This window comes from Pholcus phalangioides, unplaced genomic scaffold (genome assembly GCF_987345545.1).
Source record: "Pholcus phalangioides strain wild (caught in Gottingen) unplaced genomic scaffold, Ppha-v1.0 ptg000022l_1, whole genome shotgun sequence".
In the NCBI taxonomy this organism is placed as follows: Eukaryota; Metazoa; Arthropoda; class Arachnida; order Araneae; family Pholcidae; genus Pholcus; species Pholcus phalangioides.
The window spans coordinates 32,841,811-32,867,488 of NW_028301615.1; the positions used below are offsets into that span (position 1 = coordinate 32,841,811).

Here is a 25,678-nt window from a genome sequence, read left to right on the forward strand (position 1 = left end):
GCTTCGTGTGTCCCCCCCCCTCCTGCAAGGGCTGTCTCATGAGGCGCTGGAGTCGGTACCAGCTGACGTGTCGTGACGTTATTACTCTTCTAGAATTTTAATTATCTTCTTGTTTTCATTTCAATTAGGTGTAGCTTTAAGAATTGTTGGCATCGTTGTTACCAATACAACTGCAACATAAAACATGGGAAGCTATTGGCGTTGGAGCCCTCCGTGCTGTGGAGTGCTCTCGCATCCACGGTACTGTTAGGTTTTTGACTTGAAGCACCATGGGAAAAACATTTTGTACACAAAGGGTGTCTTAGGCCGGTATTACACTATAAAAGTTTGATAAAATCCCTTGTATAAAACTCAAAAAATTCAACCAATAAAGTTCATAGGTTACATTCGAGCAAATGAAACTGATAATCTTATTGGTGGCATTTTACAAGTTTTATAAAATTACTTTTATCAAACTTTTATAGTGTAATCCCGGCCTTAGAATATGACCAAAAAAAAAAAACCCAGTCGTAAGTTTTCGAAGAATTCTTGGCACTGAAAATGTTAACGTTAGAATAATCGGAAAAATACAATTTAATTAATCTAATTAGAGCATGTGTGGAATATATGAGCTTGTCGGCCATTTGTTCTTTTCTCCGCCCTGAATTATCAAAATAATTAAATTGCTCTTAGTAATATATTTTTTCATGTCATATATTTTTTTATAATGAAAAGATTGTGCGGGGTTCCCAATCTGGAAAGTCAGGAAAATAAAAAATGGTCAGGAAAAACGCGTACAATTTAAAATATTTGGCAAAAATTAGGGAAATTTCTGTGAATAGAAAGGAAAACTCGGAAAATGGTTAAGATTTTCAATTATAATTCTTCCTCATGAGAATTTTGATCAAAATTTTTTTTGAGCTTTGGTTCGAGAAATGATCAAACAGATTTTGCTTGGAATCCTGATCCGGTATTCCCAATCCTATCGAAGAAGAATACACGAGGGTTGATATGTTGACATACCAAGAGATATTGACACTTACCATGAATTCAAGTGTGTTTAGTGAAATTCATAGCTTTCTCTGTGTTTCATTCGAGCAACCCATATACAGTAAGTACATCCCGCATATGACCTTCCCACTTAGAACGTTTTCCCTCTTTGAACGACCGATTTTTGTGGTCCCAAATGTTACTAATACTCATTGATATTTCCCGTTTAAAGCGTTCTCCCGCTTATAACGTTTTTCCACGAGGGTTTTTTGAAAAACGTTATAAGCGGGATTGACTGTATATGATCAAATTCTGATGCTGATAAGTGGGAAAGATCACCGAAATCATCAGTCCAGTATATAGTCAGGCGCTCGTGCCATCCCGTCTACAGTTGATAAGAGAAATTAGTTCTAAGGCAATGTTATTCAGTACGGACCAACCACAACCTGTGCATTGTATTAAAGGCGAAGCACAATGAGAAATTACATTTCTATTTTGTTGATGGCCAAATGTATTGTCCTTTTCATTTTCCAGAGGACATTTTTTTTCGTTTGTATCAATTTCTTTTTTCGCTTGTGTGGGCGGAGGGATTCGGTTTTGTCTTGGCAATTTGTCCCACCAGGTTTATGCAATACAATTTTTTTTTGTGTCCTCTCGTGGATCAAAACGTGAGTGGGATGAACAACAAGAAAAAAAAAAGTTCGCTGGCAAACGGGAAAGATCGTTTCTTGTTCATTTTTTACTAGGCTGGTGCCATCAGTTCGTAGAGCGTGAAATGGCCTTCCTCATTACAGGGGCACCTCAATTCAGGAGCAAGTATGGATTCGAGGACGGAGAGAGAGAGAGAGAGAGAGTCCCACAGATGAAAAATGACTTCTTTTTGGCATAATAACTGCTGGCATTGTCGTAATCATTGCCTTTTTGTTCGACTTGTAAGCTATACGCCACACTCTACGTTTTTTTTTTATTTTTACGTTCCTTTTGCATAAGTGATGTGCACGTGGAGAATATTATTAATGCATGTGTGTGTGTGAAAACCAAACACCTAGTTATCTTGTCTCATCATGAATTAAACTAATTTCTCAATTCACTCCTGTGATAAGTGCGGGCTTCTGTGTGTCTGGACTCGTGTTTCGAACTTGTCAAACGAAGTACGTATATTCATAGGAATAGGCAGTGTCGTCGGGGCCGAAGGTGCCCGAGCACCCACAGCCATTTATCGGGATTAAAAATTTCTGCATGAATTTTCGAGCTCAACATTCAGACTTAAAAAAATAAAGAATTCCGACGCCCCTCACAAAAGCATATAGTTTTCGGTTTTCATATTGCAGTGCGGAACTATTGAACTCGGTTAGTTTGTTTATCCTTACTGATAATTTCGGTTTTGTGAATTCCATATCCACTTGTGTGAGTAAGCATTGTGTCATCTTTGTGACGCGTCAAATTTTGTAATTGATGATTAAGACTGACCTACTGTTTAGTGGCTCCTACTGGGTTGAGAGAGATCTCGGCTACGGGACAAGTTGATATGTGTTCTGGCGTTCATGATTAATGAATTATGGTTCGTAGATTTTCAAATTTTCTGATTTCCCCCGCTGGGATTAAATGGTTTAGAGTAGGAATGCGCAAAGTTTTCAGTCCGTGGGCCAGAAACTGGTGTAGTGTGCATCCCTGGTTTAGAAGCAAAAAAATAATTTATGTGGGTTTTGATTAGCATTACATCAGCGAATAATTTTCCACATTATAAATTTTCATAGGAACGAAGCAAATGGCAGTGAAATGATGCGATGTATGATGTCCGTATGGTAGATGTTATAAATCATCTCAGCCTATATCATGGAATTTGTTTTGAGTGACCTAAGAAAAATGGGTGTTTTGGTGTGTTTCAGAGCACACAATTAACACCGATCCATACAGTATTTTCTTTTTCTCTTGACTTCTCTGACGAAATATTTATGGGTTGTACCTTCATCAATTTTATAATCCCTGCTAAGTTCCGAATGATTCTTTTTGTTTTTTGTTTTTATGGTGCGGTCCCCCAAAGCAGAATGTGCCAAAATTGTTCTGCGACACGTCGCAGAACAATTCGAAAGAATTTTAAGAAAAAGTGCAAAAAACACTATTACATGTATGGGGATTTTTACCGCAGAACATTTTCAGTCAGCTGAGGGCTCGTCGCAGAACAGTGCTAAACCACGGCCGACTAGACATTCATTCATTCATTGTTTAGTGGGCTATGGCTAAACATTCTGCTTTGGGGATGCCGTCAGCCATTGCAACAGGCCATCAACGCAGATCTGTTTCTTAGAGGCTCTTAATTCCCGGTGGCGAACCGTCGATTTGTTGATTCACGTAAAGCGCCATAATACGATTCACGCAGACTTAATATGCACCCAAGTTTATGTGGCGCATCACCTTTATTTATTTAATTTTTTTCAACATCAATCGCCTAAAATTCAACTTTTGAGCAGCCCTGTAAAAATAGTCAAAATACGCTGATTTCGATTGAAAATGACTTCTTTGTCAAATTTCAATTTCTTTACGTTGCCATTAAATATTTATTTCAATGCGATGAAAAGACCGAGCAGCAGCTTCGAGAAAAATGAGTTTCATACCGACAAAATTTAAATGAATTCTTTCTTTCCTATCGGCAATTCTTTGGGGATGAGTTTTAGAAAAAGAAGTACAATGCCTAGTAAAACAGGGCTAAGATGAAGGTATAGACAAACCCATTGATTGGATTTTATGTCCTCCTGCCGGTCTGCGAATAGCAATGACTGATACAGTAATGAGATCCGAAAGCGATTGCTAACGGACTGACTATTCACCATGGTAGTTTCTACTTGCTGTATGTTTAAGGATGGCGTATGTTGTGTAGTGGGATATGCACGATCAGACAGAATACACTATTTTGAACACGTTCTTTTTCTGTATTTCTCTTCCTTGAACCGAACCTTGATTGTATATTCAGATCAAATGTATGCTCCGTCTCTCAGAATCCTATTATGCACAAAGGACGCCCTAGTAGCCGATATTCATCCCCCCTTTTTATTTTTGTAATTTGACTAGAATTTCCGGTCCGTCGATTTTCTCGCCATTGCATATGGATCTTGTTGCGAAAATTCAGTTCAGTGGCAAAGGTCGCCGCGCGCTCGTAGCAGTAGTTTTATTTCTTGTACAATAAGAAGCAACAGCGCATCTTCATTTTTATTTATTATTATTTTTTATTATACTTCTTTTGCCTTCGAACGCGGCAGACAGCTCGCGGAACTGGTTTAGAGCGGTCAGAAAAAAAAACCCATTATGCGATGCGATAATTTGGCTTATCACACGTGCTTCTGTAAGCTTCTTACAGAAGCACGTGCACGTGATAAAAAAGGCACTGATTATGTATACCACGATGCGGAAGCGCTGTTCAGATAAATAAAAAATTGGATATTAATAAAATAATTCCTTTTTCCGTTTTTTTTTTGTTCTTTTTTAACATGTGGGCCAAGGGCGGTTTTCTTTTGAACCTTTGTTCATAACTCACACTCTTTCAAGGACAGGAATGTTTTTTCCGAATAAGACATGGGAACACATCGAATAATATTTTACAATTTTGAAGGATGTGTCTATGGGTTGAGATATAGAGAAAAGGGAAACATCGCGCCCAGCACCAAAAACATGTGCGGGTGATCTATATGTATGTACAATATTTGTCAATATTATGTCGGTGGTGTGTAAATCGTATGTATCTAATTTTTATCATTCAGTAAATTTGTTTGAAAATATATCGCGGAACAATTTTTATTTTGTCTGTGGGCACAGATACGGGGGGGGGGGGGAGCGTGAGATCATTGCCCTCCCAGCATCAAAGGTGCAGCCGACTGATCTAATGCATATATGTATAGATGAACTGACATCATCATCAATGAGCCCCCCAGCAATAATGACCGTGCCCCCCCAAACTTCCAAGTCTATCTCCGCCTATGATTTTGTCCACCATTTCAAACAACTGAATCGTAGTCGCCAAAAATCAAACAAAAGGAAAATGATCAACGCACTTATGTCCTCCCTGCATTGGCGAGAACTTTTCATCCGTTGCATTAATGCAGCATAGAAATTCGCTCTGCTAACCAAAATAATGGGCATTATGTATTATAACACATTTTTCTTTCATACATTTTGTATCCCATTAGCGAAACCATCTTTCATGTTTGACGCTAATCATGCCGTCGTCCATGCTTGTGGTCCGAACCAATCGTTTCCATGCCTCAGTAAATGTTAATTGTTCCAGCCGGATCCCATGTTCCTTCTGAGCCGGTGCCTGGCTTTTATATCTCCATTGGTAATTCATGAAGTTTGATAAAGCTGACATTAAATATTTATGATTCATTATAATCGCTACTTTTTTCACGGACTGTATTAGCTCTGTCTCCATTCAGCCATGCATCATATAAAAGAGAAAAAAGTTTTCTTTTATATTCGAAATACTCTTTCTTTTGAATAGAATCTCTTGTTTACAAGCTCGTACGTGTAGATATTGCACATCATTGGTTCCCCCTAACAAAATTCATCTAATCGTTTCCACGTGCTTCAGGTGCTTCAGTCCGTGTTCGAAAGTTAAGGATTAATAATTTTGCTAGAAGAGGGAAGCCTTCTGGTGTTTTCCAATCAAACTAGAGGTCTAGGAAATCCCACGTGCCTTATTGTTTTGCCCCATTCCCTTAATTCAAACAAAGCCTTGGAGTGCGTGCCTGCTGACCCAACATGTTTAAACAAAAAATCTGGGTTTCTTGGTAAAAAAAAAAAATACATGCATTGAAGCGGTTCTATTGCTCTCCAAAATACAGTTTTATTTCTTTTCTAGTTCATTGACTGCATTTTTACATCAATAAACACACGTTTATGTGCCTAAGAAGCGTATGTGCAATTTTCTGCAAGGGCAGCGGGTGCAAATGTGCAGAATTATTGCCGGAAATGGTCACTTAGTAATAATAGTAATTAGCGGTAACGTAGCTACTTGTTGGTCGTTTCCATGTGGCGATAGTTCCCGTGATCACGGGAGACTAATGTTTAAAACGGTCATTGAAACTTACCGTGAATTCATTTTTTTGAAATTTGTGTTTAAAACATTGATCTTCAACGCATAGCCTGCAGGCTAATGCGACCCTCGGAGACCCTTGACTTGGCCCGCCGACCATTTATAGAAAATAGCTAATTTACATTGAATGGGGGGATTGAATTGAAAAAAAAAGGGTTGGTCACTAAGAGCTGTACTGTGGTAGTTATAACTGTGAAATGCGTTTGATACATCAAGAGTGTCGTCTTTACGAATTTTGGGCTCGGTCCCCTTAACTTCCATACGACCCCTGATTTCATATATATCGGGACGGAAAATTCGACATCCAAAAGGTATACATAATCACAGAATTGCTGAGAAACGTCTCAATGCAAGGGTTCTTATCTTTTCATGTTCCACAGACGCTTTGTGCCACAAACATGAGGACCCATTCACAAAGTCGAGCTACAATAATGTAAAATAATAAGTTAATTTTTTTTTCATCGAAGCTCATGTGTCCCATGAAACCTCTCTAAGGACTCCTGGTTAAGCACCACTGTCTTAATGAAAGAAATAATTTTATAATTGCTTCTCCAAAATATTTTTGATATAATTTTTGAAAGTAATAATTTCAAAACCATTGAAAAAAAATAGTTGCATAATAATTTACTTTCGAAATCATTGAAAGAAATTATTTCATAATTGATGAGAATTTATAATTATTTGGAACAAGTATGTCATACAATTACTTTTAGAAACAATTTCAGTTTTAATGAAACAGTTGCATAACTCATGAAATTTTAGAATTATGTAATGGATGAAGAACCAAGTTCAGAATTACTGAGGGAAGTAATTTCAACCTTATTGAAAATTAATATTTATTGAAGGAATAGTTAATTCAGAGAATAATCTTTTTTGAAATAATTTGGGGGCCCCACTGTTTAATTCATTTGCCTGCTAACCCATCCGTTAAAACCACTGAACATTACGTTAAGTCTTCGTGAATATGCATACCATCTTACTATATATTCTAAATACAGGAGTATGACTTGATTGCCTGCTGGCTTCATGGAAAATTTCAATGTGGCCTGCAATGTCTGAAAGTTTGAAGACTCCTGGTTTAGAAGAAAGCAACAAAGTGAAAAAACAAATCACACCATCGGAAGAACAGTGTCACAACTCAAAAAACCTAACATTGCAGTGTAACAAAACTAAACTTCACCTTTTTTGTGAAATCAAAGTGCAAATACTTTAGGAAAGACAGTTCGTGGGATTCGTATCTTTATTAATTAGGACTACAGTGTCACTATTCCAGACTTGTCGAGAAAAAAAATTGTTGTTTTGAATAGGGAATTATTTGTGAATTTTTTTTGGTTGTGACGTTATTCTTGTCACAGTGCGAAATATGAAATTATTCATGCAGGAAGATGAATTGTTGAACATCCAGTGAAATTTTGAATAATTGTAATGAAATATTTGGTTGGTTGTCTTTAATACAACTAAACTTTCATCTTTGTATTACCCATTTTTTTCGTGCAAAATTTGCCAAGTTCATATGTTTTCTCTAGAACAAGAATTATTTGATGGTTAAATAATACTTTTTTTTTGTTTCTCATTGAAGATCTCTCAGAGGAACATATCCTGAATCAGAGGATAGTTGAGCTGCATGAAAGATTGAGACATGCAGAGATGTTGAATTTGGAAAGACGCAGTGATATCATGATGCTGAGACAGAACTTTGGCGTTCTTCTCAGCATGGCTAGTCAAGAGATTCATAACCGAACAGTGCACACTGGCAGAGGTACCCTCTGGAAGGATACAGAACAGCTAATCGCCAGTGTGCAGGGTAGTCCAGATCTCCAGCTTCCATCAATTCATCATTTTCTTCCTCATCTGCTGAACTCCCCAAACAGCCTGCATCCTGCCATTAAACTTTCCAAGGGCCGTTCTGGTGGTATGTAGCAAATACACACATGACTTATGATGTTTATGTAGAAAACTGAAACTTTGTTTCACAGATTAGATTCAAATCAATACAAGCTTATATCATCTGAAGTGTTTGATTGTTTTGTTCACGATCTAAATTTTTTTAAATTCAGTTCTTTGATCTTTAGTGGTGTGTCTGTTAGTATTACAATTATGCATTGAGAACATGAATTAATTTTGTGAAAAAAAAAATCTAAAAATGTGTTTTTTTAAATGTGCCCACGATAAATTCTCATGTATTCCGTGGATGTGAATTTCATTATCTTGAGAAAAAAAAAAGTCATACAAGTCAAAGTGGCACATAACTTGCTTATGCCAATTTCATTCACCAATAGTAAAATATTGAAGAATGAAAAGGGGAGTTGGTGACACACACACACACATTTTTGTAGAAAATATTTAAATTTTTTTTTTGTTTACTTTTACACAATATCTTGAATCTTCAAAAAACTAATTTTTGTAATTAAATTTTTAAAATATTTATTTGCATTACAACCTTTTTTAGGGAGAAAAAACTGCAACTGGATATAGCCAAAGAATGCTTTTTAATTCATAAAACATCAGCAGTTTATTCGCAGGAAAATATATGGTACATTTGAAAATCATGTAAATTAGTTTTTTGTGGTTTGGCGTCCATTTTACTGTTAAGCAGGACTTTTGAAATACATTCTTCAAACAGAATAGAGAAATTGCTATTTGAACGTTAAAGGGGGGGGGGGGGGGACAGCATCTGTGGGGAGGTTGACCGTTAAGAGGGATTTTCACTGTAATATTAAGGCAGCTCTGATAATATATATATATAATGACATGTCCTGATTCACTGATTTATTCATCATCGCCAAGCTGAAACCACTGAAGATATGAATATGAAATTTGGTCAGTGGTTTCATTTCATGCAGTAAAGACCCTCTAAGAAAGGGTTTTTGAAATTCAACCCTTAATGGGGTTCAAGGGTTATACAGAGAAATCATGCTGAGCCGAAACCACTGGAGCAAGATTTATGAAATTTGGTGAGTAGTTTTATTTCATGGCAAAGACTCACTAAGAGGGTTTTTTCCCCAAAATTCGACCTCTAAAGTGGACATGGGACAATCATTGTTGAGCAGAAATCGCTGAAGCTATAAATATGGAATTCGGTCAATAGTTTTATTTTGTAATGTGAAAACTCACGAACACAATGGGTTTTTCAAAATTCATACTGTAAGGGGGACATGGAGGGGGAGTCAAAAGTTATATGGTCGCTGAGCACAAACCGCTGGAAGCTGTAAATATGAAATTCGGTCAGTATTATATTTTATAATATAGAGGAAGGATTCACCAAGATAGCATTTCTGGAAATGCAACACCCAAGGGGATCATGAGGGATTCAAATTTTATTGAAAGGAAACATCACCAAGCAATTTTCATATTACCAAATCCACATGAGCGAAGCTATGGGTAACAGCTAGTTTATTATAAAATTTGTGCTTTTTATGTTTAATGGGGTTCAAGGGTTATACAGAGAAATCATGCTGAGCCGAAACACTGGATATAGCAAACTGCAACAGTTATATGTGTTGTATGTTGTTATTATCAACAATAATATATGAATCAAATGAATTCATCTCTAGTTTCATTTACGTATGTGTATATATTAACTCTCCATGGTATAATTTACAGTGAGTATGGTGTTAGGGATACCAACTGTGAAGAGAGATGTTCAAAGCTACCTGATGTCAACTCTTCAAAATCTCATCGAAAACATGAGTCCAGAAGAACAAGATGACTGTGTCATTGTTGTTTTTATTGCAGAGGTATTACTATACATTCAGTGTAAAAATGGATACATTTCCTGTTTTTTTTAAAATTTAGCTAATATGCTGAGTTAACTGTGTTTTAGGGTGTTAATGACCACATAATCAATAGAAATTGTATTGAATATCCTTTTTATTTCAAATTACAATAGGACCCTGTTATACTGCAGTAGCTGGGGGAACATGGTTTATTCCAGCATTATATCGAGGCGCACAAAAGTGGATATTCTCAGTAATGGGGAAATATGTTTGCATCTACAATATACCCCATTCGGCTGTGTCTCTAGAAGGGTTGGACAAATCTATTGCCCAACATTCCCCCGGCATGTAAAAATTTCGACCGAGCATGTTTTTCCCCCCCGACTACATGCCTGATGTGGACATATGAAAAAAGAAAACGATTTGTGAACGTTTTAATTTTTAAAATTTTTTTTCATCAATGATGATGGAAATGTTCCTCCATACATGTGTAAAATTTCACAGAAATGTTTTTTTTGACAGCCGTTACACAAATGTGTAGTCAATGTATTTTGAGCTATTTTCATGGTCCTAATATTTGGCAGCCTGGTGTAATCATGGGCCCTCATATATACTGCAACTGGACTATTCTAGAAAACTGAAAACTTCTCTTTCAGCAAAATAGTATATCTTAATCATATTAACAGAGAAGAAGAGAAAAAAGAACTTCTTGATTTGTTATAAAAACGTAAAAATATATTTTTACGTTTACCCCGAGTTTTCTCGGGGGGGGGGGGGGGGATTTCAATGTTTTTTTTCCTCTCAAAGGGGGGGATTTACGTTTTTTTCCTGTGAAATAACACTATAATCTATATGCGGGGGGGTTAAACACCCCCCCCCCCCCGCATACGCCAATGTATGGCTGTTTTAAACACTATGTAAAGTGTACAAAAAAGGATAAAAAATTATTGCTATATTGATTCTAAAATTGCAGAACATGCTTCGTTTCTCTTCTACACAAAAATATTGGAAAAAGTATAACAAATTATAAGACTCCATACTGCCACCTATCAAGTAAAAACTAAACTATCTGCTTAGTTTTTTTTTAAAGTGAAGTTGGTTGCTATTTTCAAACCAGTTTGCAGCATGTAAACCAAGATATGCTATGATACTATATATTACTTTTATGCTGCATACTGGTGTAAATTTTACGCGCCAAAATACTGGTTACTATATTTTTAGCATGTAGAATTTGCACTGGTGTGCAGAATAGAGGAAAAAATTGTAGTTTTCTCATACTACATGTTGTTCATTTTCAATCTGCACAATGGTTTAAAACCAACCACCATTTTATTTTGGGAATTACAACAGATAGTTTTGATTTTATTCAATAGATGAAAGCAGGAATTCTAGCTGTAATTGGTTTCTCATATTTATAAAAGCAAAGTATAAAAACATGCAATATAATCAATCAGAAGGTTAGGAAAAATTTTTCTCCTCATATTTTTTTTCACTGGTTCGCAAGTTATTTCTCCCATTTAGACTGGTTCGCAAAAATTTTCACTTAACTTCAGCGGTCTACAGTGAGAAAAGTGGTCGAAGAACAATGAACTAAACCATACAAGACCCAGGTTTTTACTACAATAGGTAATTTTATCTGTGGTTAACAATTCGACACAAAAATGCCTTCTAAATTTTTTTTTAAAATGTCCTAGTTTTTATAAGTGAATTTGCTTAATGTCCTGGTTTTTATCAGGATTTGTGCCAGTTTTTCAGTCGCATGATATGGCCACCCTAGCATAGGCCCAGTTTGTCACCCAGTCTGGCATCCTAGTAGGTTATGATTCTATAAGAGTGAAGGGGAATTTTATAACATGGTGAGATCTTTTCTGATGCCAACAGTATGGGAAATCATAATTAACAATTTGACTAATTTTAGATTTTTAAATGGTGACCACGTTATTTCTGAATTTTTGTATTTCTTTCAAGATTTCGATTAAAAAAAATTTCAGTGAAACCTGTACGAGACAGAATGTCAAGGGACTGAAATAATATTCCGTTTTGTACAGATTTTCGTTTTATAAAGGTGCAAATCAAAGCACTAATCATTGAACGGACAAACTTTTTAACGGAACAAAATTTTTATTTCGTTCAAGACAGGTTTCCGTCTCATACAATGCCCGTCTTAGACAGGTTTCCACTGTATATCACTTTTTCGATATTTTTTATGCAAATAAATCAATTTTTTGATTTTTTAAAGTAAATCCAGTGATAATTTTTGAACATGTAAAATATTGATTTGGGCATCTGTTAAATTAAGCCATATGCCCAGTCAGTCATGTAAATTTTTGGAGATTTGTCCAGCCCTAGTATCTAGGTACTGTGTAACAGGGTTCTATTGTATTTTCTCATGCCACCTGGGTAATATCAATGTGTTATCAATATTGAAAATTTACATTTACAGTTCCTAAAGACTTTTTTTATTATGATATTGAATTGGAGTTGTAGATGTAATAATGAAAGTTTAATCTTATGTTTGTTTTCATTTGTAGACTGATCTAGATTACATTACAAAACAAGCTGCTGAAATTGAGAACCAGTGAGTGGCTTTTATTTAACATTTTTTAACGATATAATGTTTTATTAGCCAAACAAAACCTAATATTGGTGCAACAGGTGTTGTAAGTAGTGTGTGAATACCTGTTATTTAAAATACAGTAGAACCTCATTATAACAAACTAATTGGAGCTGAATGTTGTCCGATATAATGCAAATCCGGAGGTAACAAATAATTTATTATAACTTATAATTATTATTATAACAATATTATAATTTATTTAACTTATTTATAACAAATAATTCTTATAGGGGTGTAATGCTACAATAGTTAGCTATAATACATCTAATAAAAAGCCGTTTTCAACATAGGTCAAATTGGAAAAGATGCGTTCATATACTGTATGCTGCATTAATCTTAACTTTTCTGTGTGACAAGCAGTATGAGTTATGCAGGACATCAAGGTATACACAAAACAAAACAATGATCCATGTTTAATCACTTGCTTGGCAATGCTTTTTAAATGAGTTAATACTTTTTGAATACTTAAAGCTAGTTTTAAACTCATCAGATGATTTTTTTAGCTGTCCGATATAAGCGAAGTCTGTTATAATGGGGTTCTATTGTACTTGCATGGTCAAAATCACTGACAACTCCAGTTTTTGGTGTTGTTGAAAGTTTTTCCTCTAATAGGGTTGTTATAATAAATGGAATAGAGAGAGAGAGCTTATCTCTGAGGGCCGTTGAAACATATTGAGATAAATAGAGAAGCTATCCATACTTAGATAAGACAACCGGAATCTCTTTTATGAGCAGTGTTATATATCATCAATTATTGATTTTTCATGATGCATGGTGTTACATTGGGTTGCTGTATTTATTTGCCATCCATATTTTTTATGGGCATCTTTTTTTCAGCCACCTCGGTGGGCAATTTGCCTGTTGTGGCCTTCGTATTTGCATATATCATTATTTAACATGAAATCACATGAAAGCGTATGCATTAAATATTTAAATTAATGAAATTTGAACTATGCCCTCTTTTTACATGTAAATACAGTCAAACCCTGTTATAGTTCTCTCCCTGTTATAGTGTCAACTCTGCTTAGCGCCTTAAATTTTCAGTGAACAAATCTTCGTTGTAAGGATTATAATGTTTAATAAAATCTGTTCTAGTACCAACTGCTTTAATGCTAACTATTGTTTGGATGTACACAAAATCAATGTGTCCTTTTTCAAGAATTTCAACAACATTTCATCTTCCATTACGTTGTTTTTTTTTTTAAAGGGGAGTTGGGGATTTATCCTTTTCATTTCATTGTTGTTATGGTTGAGAGCATAGTTTCCCAACCTTTTTTGTCCCATTGCCCCCTTCTTCAGAAATTTTTTTCTCCTGTCGATCCCCCCCCCCCCAACGCAATCTAACCCATAGGATCCTATGTTATACCCGTAGCTTCTACCCCCCCCCCCCCCCGGAACATTCCATTGCCCCCAAGGGGGCATTAACGCTCACATTGGGAATCACTGGTTTAGAGCAAATGACTCTAAGAATAAAGAAGGACATGGTCCAGGGGGGGGGGGGTGTCTTAGAAGGCACACTGAACGTCTGAACGTGCATGTTTGCACACACACTTTCACCTTAGAGCTGAACAACAACGTATTCAAAGAAACAGATTTATTGATAATGGAAAGTGTATCATGGTATGTGTACCAGTTTGTTCGATATTGCCAACATAAGTTTTTCAACAGCATAGGCAGAGGGAGAAGGTGACTCCCTCCTGCATTTAGAGTTGTATCTCTTAGATGTCCTGCATTAGAGTTGTATCCCTTGGTTTTTTCCATTCATTCATCTCTAACAAAGTTGTTCTTACAGTATATGAAAAATGGGAAATTTGTGATTATCAAACCAATGTGGACTAAAAATATTGTAGCCATTATTTCTCCTTGTTTATTTTGTTTTATACTTATAAAATGTGTCGCTAAATTTAGCAGAATTAAAATAATTTGAAATGTAAGTGTTTGTTGAAATGTAAGAAATGTTTTTCAGTTGAGTTTTATACCAAGAAATATTTAAGATACCTAAAACTATTAAATACATACCTTTTTTATAGAGTAACACTAATAAGACACAGAAATACAATGGTTCATAACAAATGCGTGAATGGAGCTCCTCCAAAATGCTATTCCGACCATTATTTGAAATAATGCCAAATTCGCTATAGCAGTGGTGCACAAACTTTTTGAAGCGCGACCCGCTTTTGACCAAAAAATTTATTTGAGATCCCTTCGTAGGCTGACCATATGTCCCGGTTTTTTGGGGACATTCCGATTTTTTTTGCCAGCAAATGTGCTGCCCTGAAAACACTTTTTGGTGCACTTGTTTCGATTTTAATTATGTGTTATTGACTTCCAAAGATATTCAGTTTTTTTTTAAATATCATATAAATATTTTTTGTTTTTTGATGCACTTAGTCAGTGTCCCTTATGCAAGATGGAAGTGTAGCAAGGTGTATGATCTTTGATTTTCTTATGCAGGGTGATTGAGAAAGAATAATCAGATTTCAAAGTGATTCTACAATCTTTAGTTTGACCATCAACAAAAATTGCTTATAAAACTTAGACACATTTTCCCCTATTCATATATACAGGGATACATGTTACATTAAAATGCATACTTATTCTATTCTGTGTTTTTAAGTTTTAAGAAATATACAATTTTGAAATCGGGTGATTCTCTCTAAGTCACCTTGTAGAAGTACTAACTTGATATTGTCTGCCGCATGGGGCAGAAGCACGAATGTACAAATTTTCCTTTTTTTTATTATCAGCTGATTAGATACCTTGTTTTACTATCTAAGTTGTGCTTGAAACGTGAATGTGTATGCCTATTGAAACACACGTTACAAAGCATTTTCGGAAAATAACTTCCATATAGTAATATGGGGAGAGTACAGGACCGTCATTTCAACTTTTTCCGGGGGGGGGGGGCAAAGAACATGTATATATATATATATATTTGCAACGCCCCCCCCCCCCTTACCCCCCAAATGACGGGCCTGGGAGAGTAACTATTCAAATGTCATTTCCCACGTTCTTTTTTTGCAAGGACATTGCACATTCGTGATTCTGGTATGATGAAGCTGATATAGTGATTATTAAACAAGTCGAATTTGATAAAATTATATTGTACGATACATGGTAATTTAGCTTTCATAGACGACAATGTTAATATAACCTTGTTTACTTGTCACAAATTTTGGTTAACTCATCACTATGAAAAAGTTTGAAAGAGTGGAACAGATTAATTTTATGGTCCCTTTAAAAAAAGAGCTTGTTAACAACATTGCCATATGCTCAAAAGTCACCATAAAAGCCTTATGTACCAAACAGAAACAGTTCAAGTAACGAAAGCTAGCTGGGGAAGCCTGTTTGCCGACTAAAATTTTTCACACATTAGGGGACTGTTCGAGCTAGACCTGATTTTTGCATGGACCCCACTAATCTAGCACTTCAAATTTAAACAAAATATCTTTGTTGAAAAACCAGACATTTTTTTCCTGTCTTCTAACATATGTTTTTCCCTACCCAAGGGGCCCCCCACACAAGCAAAAAGTGGGATTAGTCTAAATTAAAAATTACTAGCATGAATCAAAGTGTACCAGTTTATTTTACTATCATAAGTTAAGTAATGAAAGCTCAAAAAAAGGCAAACATTTCTATTTTTTCTTTTGCAATCCATAAATTTTATTAATATTGTAATTTTAATTCATATTTTAATAAATGTTACATTACTTTAAATTTATATGATTTTTACAGTATTGCACATTGAAACTGACGACACTTTGGTTAAGTTCTCACTCCGCTTAAGCCGTCATAATTTTTCAATAACATGAGGTGACGACTTATCAAGGTTTTACTGTATAAAACTTAATTTCTTATTTGGAAGTTTTTATTTTGGAGAATCTCTCGTGACCCTCCTAGTTCATTTACGTTACCCACGGCTTGTGCACCACTGCGCTATAGTGCCGAAATTCTTTTGGACGGATGGTGGCATTACACCGGGGTTTGACTGTAATTCATATGGTAGGTTTTCCTTCCAAAGCATTTTTTCTCAAATATTATATACATAATTTTTTTTACAGATTTCAACAGTACATATCATCAGGTCTTCTAGAAGTTATAGCTCCTCCAAGTACTTACTATCCAGATTTTGCTGCATTGAGGCAAACATTAGGTGATCCACCTGAACGAGTTAGGTATGTAATCAATTGAAGCTATTGTTAACTAACTTTTTGTAACTCATAATGTTGTTTGTGCGGCTGTGAAATTCAGAATCATAAGATATCAGTTAAGTCTACAAAGAATCAGGACAAAGCAACAAAAGAAATGGCACAAATATATGCTTCAGTCATTAGACAGTCAGTTGGTTGTTAAAAAATCTTAAACTTGCAGCTAACCACAAGTTTTATGATTCAGTATTTAGAAATGCATCTTAGATACCTCTTTATGATGATGCCGATTACTAGTATTGGAGGAATTAGAAAAAAATGGACTGAAAAAAATGGATATAATCAGCAACATCCGTTTGCTCAGAGAAACTCACTTTCAAACTATTTTATGTTTAGATTTTTTTCTTCCTTACTTAAAACTTTCTTGAATAAGTACCCTAAAATCTTCATTTGTATTAATTTTAATTTACTGAAGTGATAATAAGAGATGGATTAATGTATGCTTTGAACAAAATAGCATTTTATTGATTAAGCCAACAGAACCAGATCAAAAGTCAGATAGGCATCACCAAGGGTTTCTATTCATTCCAATTTTTCGGTTTTTGGATTTGATACTTTAATTATAAAATGCACGAGCCGACGGACTCTTTTGGTGATGCTCTAGGGTGTTTTACTGTATTGGGAATGTCCAATTCCTTTCCTTGCTACAATTCAACATATTATTTTACTTGAAATAACAAGCAGCACCCACTAATACTGTGACTTGCTGAGAAACCTCATTAATATTCCCTGAGAAATATTTAACAAATAATTGTATAACTTAATTTAATAAACTTAACTTATCATAGAATGTAAATATCTGGGACGTTATGATACTATAAGGTATAAATAGAATATAATATATAATAGATACTATATAATATTTATGTTGTGCTTTGATGATAATTCAAAGCATTTAGTTTAATTGTTATGTAATACATAGTGCAACAAATATCACCACTGAAAAAATAAATAAATTAAGAACAGCTCTCCTTTTTTGTAAGAGAGGTGTATAAAGATCGTTCGAGGGAGGGAGGAAACAAAGCATTATATGGACTTGTATGCCATGAAAAGTTTTTGTATGTATATGCAAATCTCATTCACTGATGAATTAATGTATTTAGTTAATGTATACATACATTACAGCTACAATGTTTATTTCACTACTAGTATTGGAGGAATATTCAGAATCAATCATTAAAAAAAAATCATGTGAATTCGTACTTATGATGTTAAAATTAAATCGTGAATTCTTGGTAAAAAAAAACACATTTATTTGAAAAGGATCTGAAAGAAGAGAGGATGCAATAGCAAATTGGCACGGGTCTAGGCCGATTCATTGCGCTCAACTTGTTGCGGGACAATTCGTCGCGTTCAATTTGCCGCAGCGTCAATTCGTCATGCTACAAACTTGTCGAGGTAGAAATTTGTCGCAGACTCATTTCGTCGCGGTACAAATTTGTTGTAGGCTCATTTCGTCATGGTACAAATTTGTCGCAGCCTCATTTCGTCGCGGTACAAAGTTGTAGCGAAGTCATTTTGTTTCAATGTCAATTCGTCACGACAAATTTAAATTGCTTTAAAATTCATATGTTTGTATTATCTTATAAATAGGGTAGTTGCTTTATGCGTAAAAAATGAAATTCATTTTTTTTCTAATTTATTGGAAATGTTCCTCCTTCCCATCTCCGTTTTAATTTTTAACAAATGAAAGAAAGTATTCATTGAAGTCATCGAGGGACATTGGAACGTACGTCAAGATAATAAATTGGGATCCAATAAATTTTTAAAATTTAATTTCCACCGTATAAGCCGCATTTCCCACTTTTTGTCAGGATTTCCATTTCTCACAGCGAGGGGCGCTGGGGAGCTCACCAAGATAATAAATTGGGATCAAATAAATTTTGAAAATTTAGTTTCCATCGTATAGGCTGCGCTTTCTGTAGGGATTTCCATTTCTTGCAGCGAGGGGCGTTGGGGGTGCACATAGAGATAATAAATTGTGATCAGTGTGCCTCCCCAGCACGATTTCCATAACTCACTATTAAATGTATCCATGCATAGAATATATCTTTAAGGAATTTTTTATAGACAATGTATCTAAGTTTTATGTGTAACAGCTGCGAAAAGTCTTATTTTCAAATTATTTTTTTTGCAATGCAATGTACATTTCAAATCACTTTGTATTATCACATCGAAATAATATTCAAACACTCCGACCATAGGCGCCAGAAACTGGGAGCTGATGCCATTTGAGCCCCTCCTCACTCCAATAACTCATGAATATACAATGCAATGTACCATTTCATCTCCTGAGTATGGGGTTGAGTCCCTTATATACGGAATGAATGGCGATTTTCAGATCCCTACTTCCTTAATGTCTGCACCTTTGACTGGCTAAGGATGTCGCAAGTGTTTGGAACGTGTAGGTTCTTGTCTTGATCTTGAAGTAGGAAATTTTGATTTCTGAATCATTTCTCTGGGTGCTCATATCCATTCCATAAAGCACCCTGGGCACCCACAGCATCCCTGTCTCTGACACCACTGCAAATGTCAATCGATTTTTTTTTTCAACTCTAAAATAACAACTCTCAAGTAAAAAGAATGAAATCAGACTTTTAATTAGCCCATTGTATGTAACTTCATGTACATGACACTCATACGGCTCCAGTCAGTGAGTAGTAAAAATTTCTTCTTAGAACACAAGTGAATTAACATTAACAGACAATATAAGATTGTATTCAGATGTATATTCTCTGGGTGGGGAGGGGGTATATGCGGGCTTTATCCCAAGATGACAAGTTCAAGTGAAAGGGCGTAACCAAAATTGAGTAATTGGTGATCAAGAACATGAATTAGAAAGGGAGAAGGGAGACAAGGTTTGAATAGCCCACAGGGGGGAAAGCTATAAATCTGCCTCTGATTATAGCCTACATTTATCAAGATAATTTTAATTTTAAAAACAATTCGTATCGTACATATAAACACTCCGCAATATCTAAACCTTTATTTATTTTCAGTGCCTTTGAGTAACATTTTATTTAAACACTTATCTAACGTGAATATCGCAATAAAATGCCAGATGATGGTTTATAGAACAACAAGTGATGCTATTTTAAACTATCATAATTTTTTTCTTTTTTTTCACGATACGGAGATTTCAATTTATTGCAATTTAAATTGAATTGAAACAATTTAATTTAAAAAGTACTACAATATTTTTTGTCATCTGTATAATCTGTATCTCTATTTTATGATTTAAAAAAAAACTCAAAGAAAATTAATAATAAGCAATTCAATTGCATTAAAAGTTTTTCTAATTTTGGAACACAAGTTATGGGGAAAAAACTTTTAAACGCACACGCAAACCAACATATCATTTTCATGTTCGGTTTTGCAATATTCCATGTTTTTTCCAACAGAAATATGTAGACCAAGCACACCAACCTTGTACCAAAAGCTTAGACGCTAATGAAAGCTATGTGAAAATATTCAAACAAGCCAGCCAAAGATATGCGACTGATTATAAACATAAGATTAATGGTTATATTATATCTATGTGACTGACCCATAGTCGTCTTTCTTATTGGTGATTACATGGTCTTTGTCGGTGCTCATCCTGTGGGCAATATAAAAACGTCATTGAATTGTCATTCATAAGCACTGTAAATTTGTACTCTTGATCTGCACCAAACTCCCTTCCCTGTGAGAAATAGAAATCCCAACAAATGCGGGAAGTGTGGCTTATAGCGTGAAAATTAAATATATTAATTTAATTTAATTATTAATTAATTAAATATTTCAGGTTTTTATGGAGATACTGTAATTGTAAATGTTGATGACTCTCGGAGGGGGAGAAACTCTCGAGCCCATAGGGTAGATAGAAATTTACCATTAAAGGTAGGCTGACTGTAATTTGGGGAATATCATACAAACCAAAATTTTTCCAAATGATATTGAAATTTTATCACAGCAGAAATCAATTATTTAACATTTCAAATTTTTATAACTGAATTTTCAAATATAATTAAATTTTTTTGTGCAGCTAAATTTTTAAATGTAATTGATATTGTAATTTTAATTTCAATGACCTTTCCGCATTGACAAAAAATAATTATTTTCAGTTAACTGTGTGTACACTTTTTGTTCATGTTTTTTATTTCACGTGTAAGAAAAAAAACCTGCATTGTAATATATAAATTGATGTCATGACGAATTGACACAGCGGCAAACTTGTACAGCTACGAATTGGAGCTGCGACAAATTTTTACCGCAATGAATTGACACTGCGACAAACTTGTACCATGACAAATTGAACGGCTACGAGTTTGCACTCTTTGTGAAGTGGTTGGCCCATTTAGCAAAGAGCTCAGACTTAGGATATTGGCGATGACAAATATTTGTTTCATCCGAGTTTTATTTTATTTAAAAAATATTGTAATTTTTACATTAATAATTAATTTTACATAAATTTTTACACTATAATTTGTAATTATAATATAATTTTTTTTTCATTCACAGGTGGCGAACAAAACAGAATTTAGATTTTGCATACTTGATGATGTATGCTCAGCCAAAAGGTGTATATTATGTCCAGGTAATTTTACATTTTTGCAAGTATTTTTTTTCTGTATATCTCTATTGATCCAAATGCACATCAATGAAATTCACATATATGTTACTGCCAAAGCCTGAAGTGTGGCCAACTTCTGACGGGGCCACCACTTCCCAAATTGGCCAAAGTCTGAATTGCAGAAATGATTCAGACTTTGCCCAGTCATTGCGTGAAGTGGTCAGAGATCCCTGGCCAAAGCTTGATGTGCTGATGTAAGACGGCCCGGTAGGAGCCAAATCCATTTTTTTAAATGCCATCATGTGATACATGTGTGTATATAGCAACTGTATTGGATTTTCTGCATGTGAAGAGAGGAAAAAAAAAGTGAAATTTGAGTGGAAAAATTATAAAAATAATTATATAAACACATAGTTTTTCTGTAAAATTTTGGATAAACAAATGATTACAGCATCGTGACCATAGTTTGCTATAACTACTGTTGACATAATTATCACGCAAAAAATATGCCAATTTTACAATGATCCCGAATCATGTCTTTTGTTATCCGACTTTGGGCAAGGATCACTTTGCACTTCGTGAACTGGCTGGGCCTAAAATCAACCAATTTCATTGGCTGATTTCAGACTTCAAAAGTGACATATCCACGCAGTGGAACCTCTGTGGTTAAAGACTACAGACTAAATTTACAATCAAAATGTGTTGCATTTTCAATAGATGCCAAAACAACAAATGTTTCACAAAAATAAGCATACAAATCATCATTGCTAGGATTTTTAGAAGAAGGTAATGAAAAAAATTGCTTCTGTGATCAACCAAAATTTGTTTTACTATTTATCGGTCACCAGCTTCTTATTTGTAAATAAATGAATTAATAATTTTTTTTTCTTCGAAAGTCACAGTTTTAAGTGTATATATTGTATTTTGTTTTGCAGTTAGAAGATGACATTCTTTCGAAGCCAGGCTATATTAACATTATGAAGAAATATGCACTGAAGCAAACTGTAGCAAAGAAGGACTGGGTTATCCTTGATTTCTGTCAGTTAGGGTTTATAGGTAAGTCTCCAAAAGTTAAATCCTAAATTTTTTTGGATTCATTTCACAATTGCTTGATTTTGGGTCATTTTAAAGGTACCAAAAGTGCCATGGCACAGTAGTTAGGAATTTCTGTTTCTATTTCCAATGTAATTTTATCCCAAACATATCTGGCAGCACCCATTGTCAATGTCAAAGCACCCTAATGTGGTGTAACATACTATTTAGGAATTAGTGTAGCAAAGAAAACTTCTGCACAGGAATCATCAACTCTAAGGCTGGTTGACCACTGGAAGCGACAACATGCATCAAGCTACATGAGTGACAACAGCCAAGATTGAGGCTGATGACGAGAAGGATGGCAGATGTTACCCACTGCAAGTAATCTGAAAGCGTGTGTTTGTAGAATAATCTAAAAATATTGAAAAACAAAAAAAAAAAATTGAGAAAATTGATCAAGTCCATACTTAATGAGACATCTGACACAAATTCAGCGAAGACATCCATGTTGTAAATAATAAATAATAACATTTAATTAATTACTACTTGCCATTGCAACCCATGAATGGTAATTACCAAATTTACAACTTCCATGTCAATGTGGGAAAGGAGGGGCGGAGAGCATCTGAGAGAGAGAGGAGAAAAAAAAAGTGAAGCAAATGTTGGAGAAAAGTAAACAACTGTGCTACGCTTGTGCAGATAAGGCAAGAGGTAATAATCTTGTATAAATCAGAAATCTCTGTCATCTGCTGTTGTAGCTGGAAATCACTAGGTCGTTTTTAATGGATCAAGTTCTCAGACTCTCCATGCAGTGGGATCAGCCTTGCGAATACATACAATTGCACTCGACTTATTTATCGCTTCAAGTTGCTGCCAGTGGATGACCAGTTTTGTTCTAACATACCTTGACACTGTTAAAAATTGTCTTCCTTTTGAAAATTGAATAGGAAAATGAAGGAAAGAATTATTATATTCCTTTTCTATGCGAACCATTGCCGGGCATTCTTGCTTGTGTTAAACATTCTGGAACAGACAATTCTGGGTCTGAAAGAAAAAAAGAAGTTCAAAATGAAAAATTATAGCTACGAATTGCATACCATGGGAAAGAAATACATCTCAACAGAAAAAGATATTAAATACAATAAGTCTCCGAAAAAAATATGTACTGTGCATGGAACGGGAAATCATAGTTTCATTGTACTGTACTAGCAATTAAAGAAAACCAATTGCAGAGATTGAAAAAAAAATTTTTTTCACTGATTTTTACTGAAGTTTTATTACTGACCTATTTGAGTTCTAACTAGGTTGCTATATTTAAAGTTTTTCTATTGTATGCTTTCTTTTTTCCTTCCAGGAAAGATGTTCAAGTGTGTAGATTTATCAAAGTTGATTACATTCTTCATAATATTTTATAATGATAAACCAGTTGACTGGCTGTTGGACCATTGCGTGCAGACTAAAGTTTGTCGCTTTGACAAAGATGCTGTGAGTTGAATTTAAAATGTCTTATTTTTCAATTTTTTTAACAAAAAAAAAAATGTTTATTCAGACTTTTTATTTTCATAACATTATCTGAACAAAAATGTCTAAATCTTGTCCAGTGAATGAGTTACAGTGTTAATTTTTTTTTCTTAAATAAATTTCAATGATTAATCAGAAATTGTTGGCAACTACAGACATGCAGCTATAAACACAACCACATTGAATGGATGAGAAAAATTTGAAAGTGCACTTGAAGTTCAAATCCACATCAAATCATTGTAAGCTACTGTTACTATATTTTGTGATGTCACTATAGTCATTGTAAGCTATACTGTCACTAAAATGAGCTGGCAGTTGCCAGAAATAATCTTTTTACGACATCAATGATGGTTTTGTCTGGTGTAATTAGATTAAGTTCACTGGACAAAATATTGGTCAACCTGTCGCACATGTACGGACGTGTCATTGAACATATAGCGCAGCAGTCGAGTCACATGCTCAACTGTGCACACTGCCTCTATGTGATCATAAGGTAGTAACGCTGTGTGAGAAATTTCTCACACAGAAACAAAAAGTTTCAAGCAGAAATTGTTTGTCAAGATGGGTACATACAGAGTGGCAAAAAAAAAGGCAATCGTGTTTAGCTGTGCCCATGTTCATATGGTGAGTGAAGTTGCCGTATTTGTTGATGTTTCACAGCGGAGTGTTCGATGTGTCTACAAGAAGTGGTGTAACACACATGGCTATGAAATATGATGCCAGCTGTGATTGGAAAGGGATCCTAACCAAGAGAGACTGGAGACGAGTTTCACAGGTTGCTAATCAAAATTGCTTGCAATCCCAACAGGTATTGCTGCAGTCAGTAGATGAAGGTCCATCCCAACCTGTTTGCAAGAGAACGTTGCAACAGGAACTGCATGCAATGAGGATTTGGAGTCGGGTACCTCACAAGAGACCATTGCTCACACAGGCACATAAAGTTGCATGTCTTTAATGGGCCAGAAATCACAGAACGTGGGCAGTAGCAGACTGGTAGCGGGTAATGTGGTGTGACGAATCACGTTTTTGCCTTTATTCAAATGAAGCATGCATCAAGTGTATTGAAGGCTCAATGAAGCATTTCATCCTTAATGTGTACAAGGTTAGGTTCCGGCTGGAGGTGGGTCTGTGATGTTTGGGAGTATTTTTCATACTATGGATTGGGCTCACCCATTGCACGACTGCTAATATGAACCAACATGCTTATTTTAACATTCTCAATGATCAGGTGTTGCCCTTCAGCAAATATCTTCATGATGAGTATGCTGTTGTAAAACATATTTTTCAAGATGACAACAGCAAAGTTTACAGGGTTAATCACATATATGACTGGGATGTGACAAACACTCACACACCCAATCAAACCTCGACTGGCATGTTAAGTCACCTGACCTCAACCCCACTGAAAATCTTAAGGACCTTTTTGGATCAGTGAGTAAAATGCCAAAAATCAGCATCCCCGCAATTTGGTGGATTTGTGTGATTTAATCTTCAATGAATGGCTTAAATTGGATGCTGTGTACCCGTAGAATTGTGTGGACTCCTTTCCTAACCAAATCTAAGCAGTTATCAAGGACAGAGAGGGGAGTTACACAGTATTAACATGATTGCTCAAGGAAAGACTAATCTTTTGTCTTTAGGGGTCATTCAAGTATTACGTGAGCATTGAGGGGGGGAAGGGGGTTTCGGATTTGCTGACTTTTGCTGACAAGGGGGTAGGGGGGTTTGAAGGTTGCTTACGTCATCAACCACCCCTTTTTGAAGATATGAAATATTCTAAGTTGCTGACGAAATTTCGCTGACAGGGGGGAAAGAGGGGCAGTGTTTTGCTGACTTTTGCTGACAGGGGGGGGGGGGAGAAAGAGGGTCAAAAATCGCTGAAAATCTGCTTACGTAATACTTGAATTTAGTAGTATTTGTGTGAGCATGAAAGCATAGTACAAGTCTATAAATTCAATAATATTATTTGTCCGA

At 35.2% G+C, this 25,678-nt stretch overlaps 1 protein-coding gene across 2 annotated transcripts in view; it reads left to right on the forward strand.

Annotated features, from left to right (window-relative positions):
* Positions 1–25,678, forward strand: part of LOC149070221 (alpha-1,3-mannosyl-glycoprotein 4-beta-N-acetylglucosaminyltransferase A-like) — an 82,264-nt gene that overhangs the window by 41,664 nt on the left and 14,922 nt on the right. For both annotated transcript variants that reach the window (XM_089250103.1, XM_089250104.1), the window contains 7 exons: positions 7,635–7,967; positions 9,659–9,792; positions 12,303–12,349; positions 16,450–16,563; positions 21,097–21,172; positions 22,084–22,204; positions 23,538–23,668. In XM_089250103.1, coding sequence (XP_089106229.1) covers positions 7,635–7,967; positions 9,659–9,792; positions 12,303–12,349; positions 16,450–16,563; positions 21,097–21,172; positions 22,084–22,204; positions 23,538–23,668 — 956 coding nt within the window. The remainder of the gene's footprint in view (positions 1–7,634; positions 7,968–9,658; positions 9,793–12,302; positions 12,350–16,449; positions 16,564–21,096; positions 21,173–22,083; positions 22,205–23,537; positions 23,669–25,678) is intronic.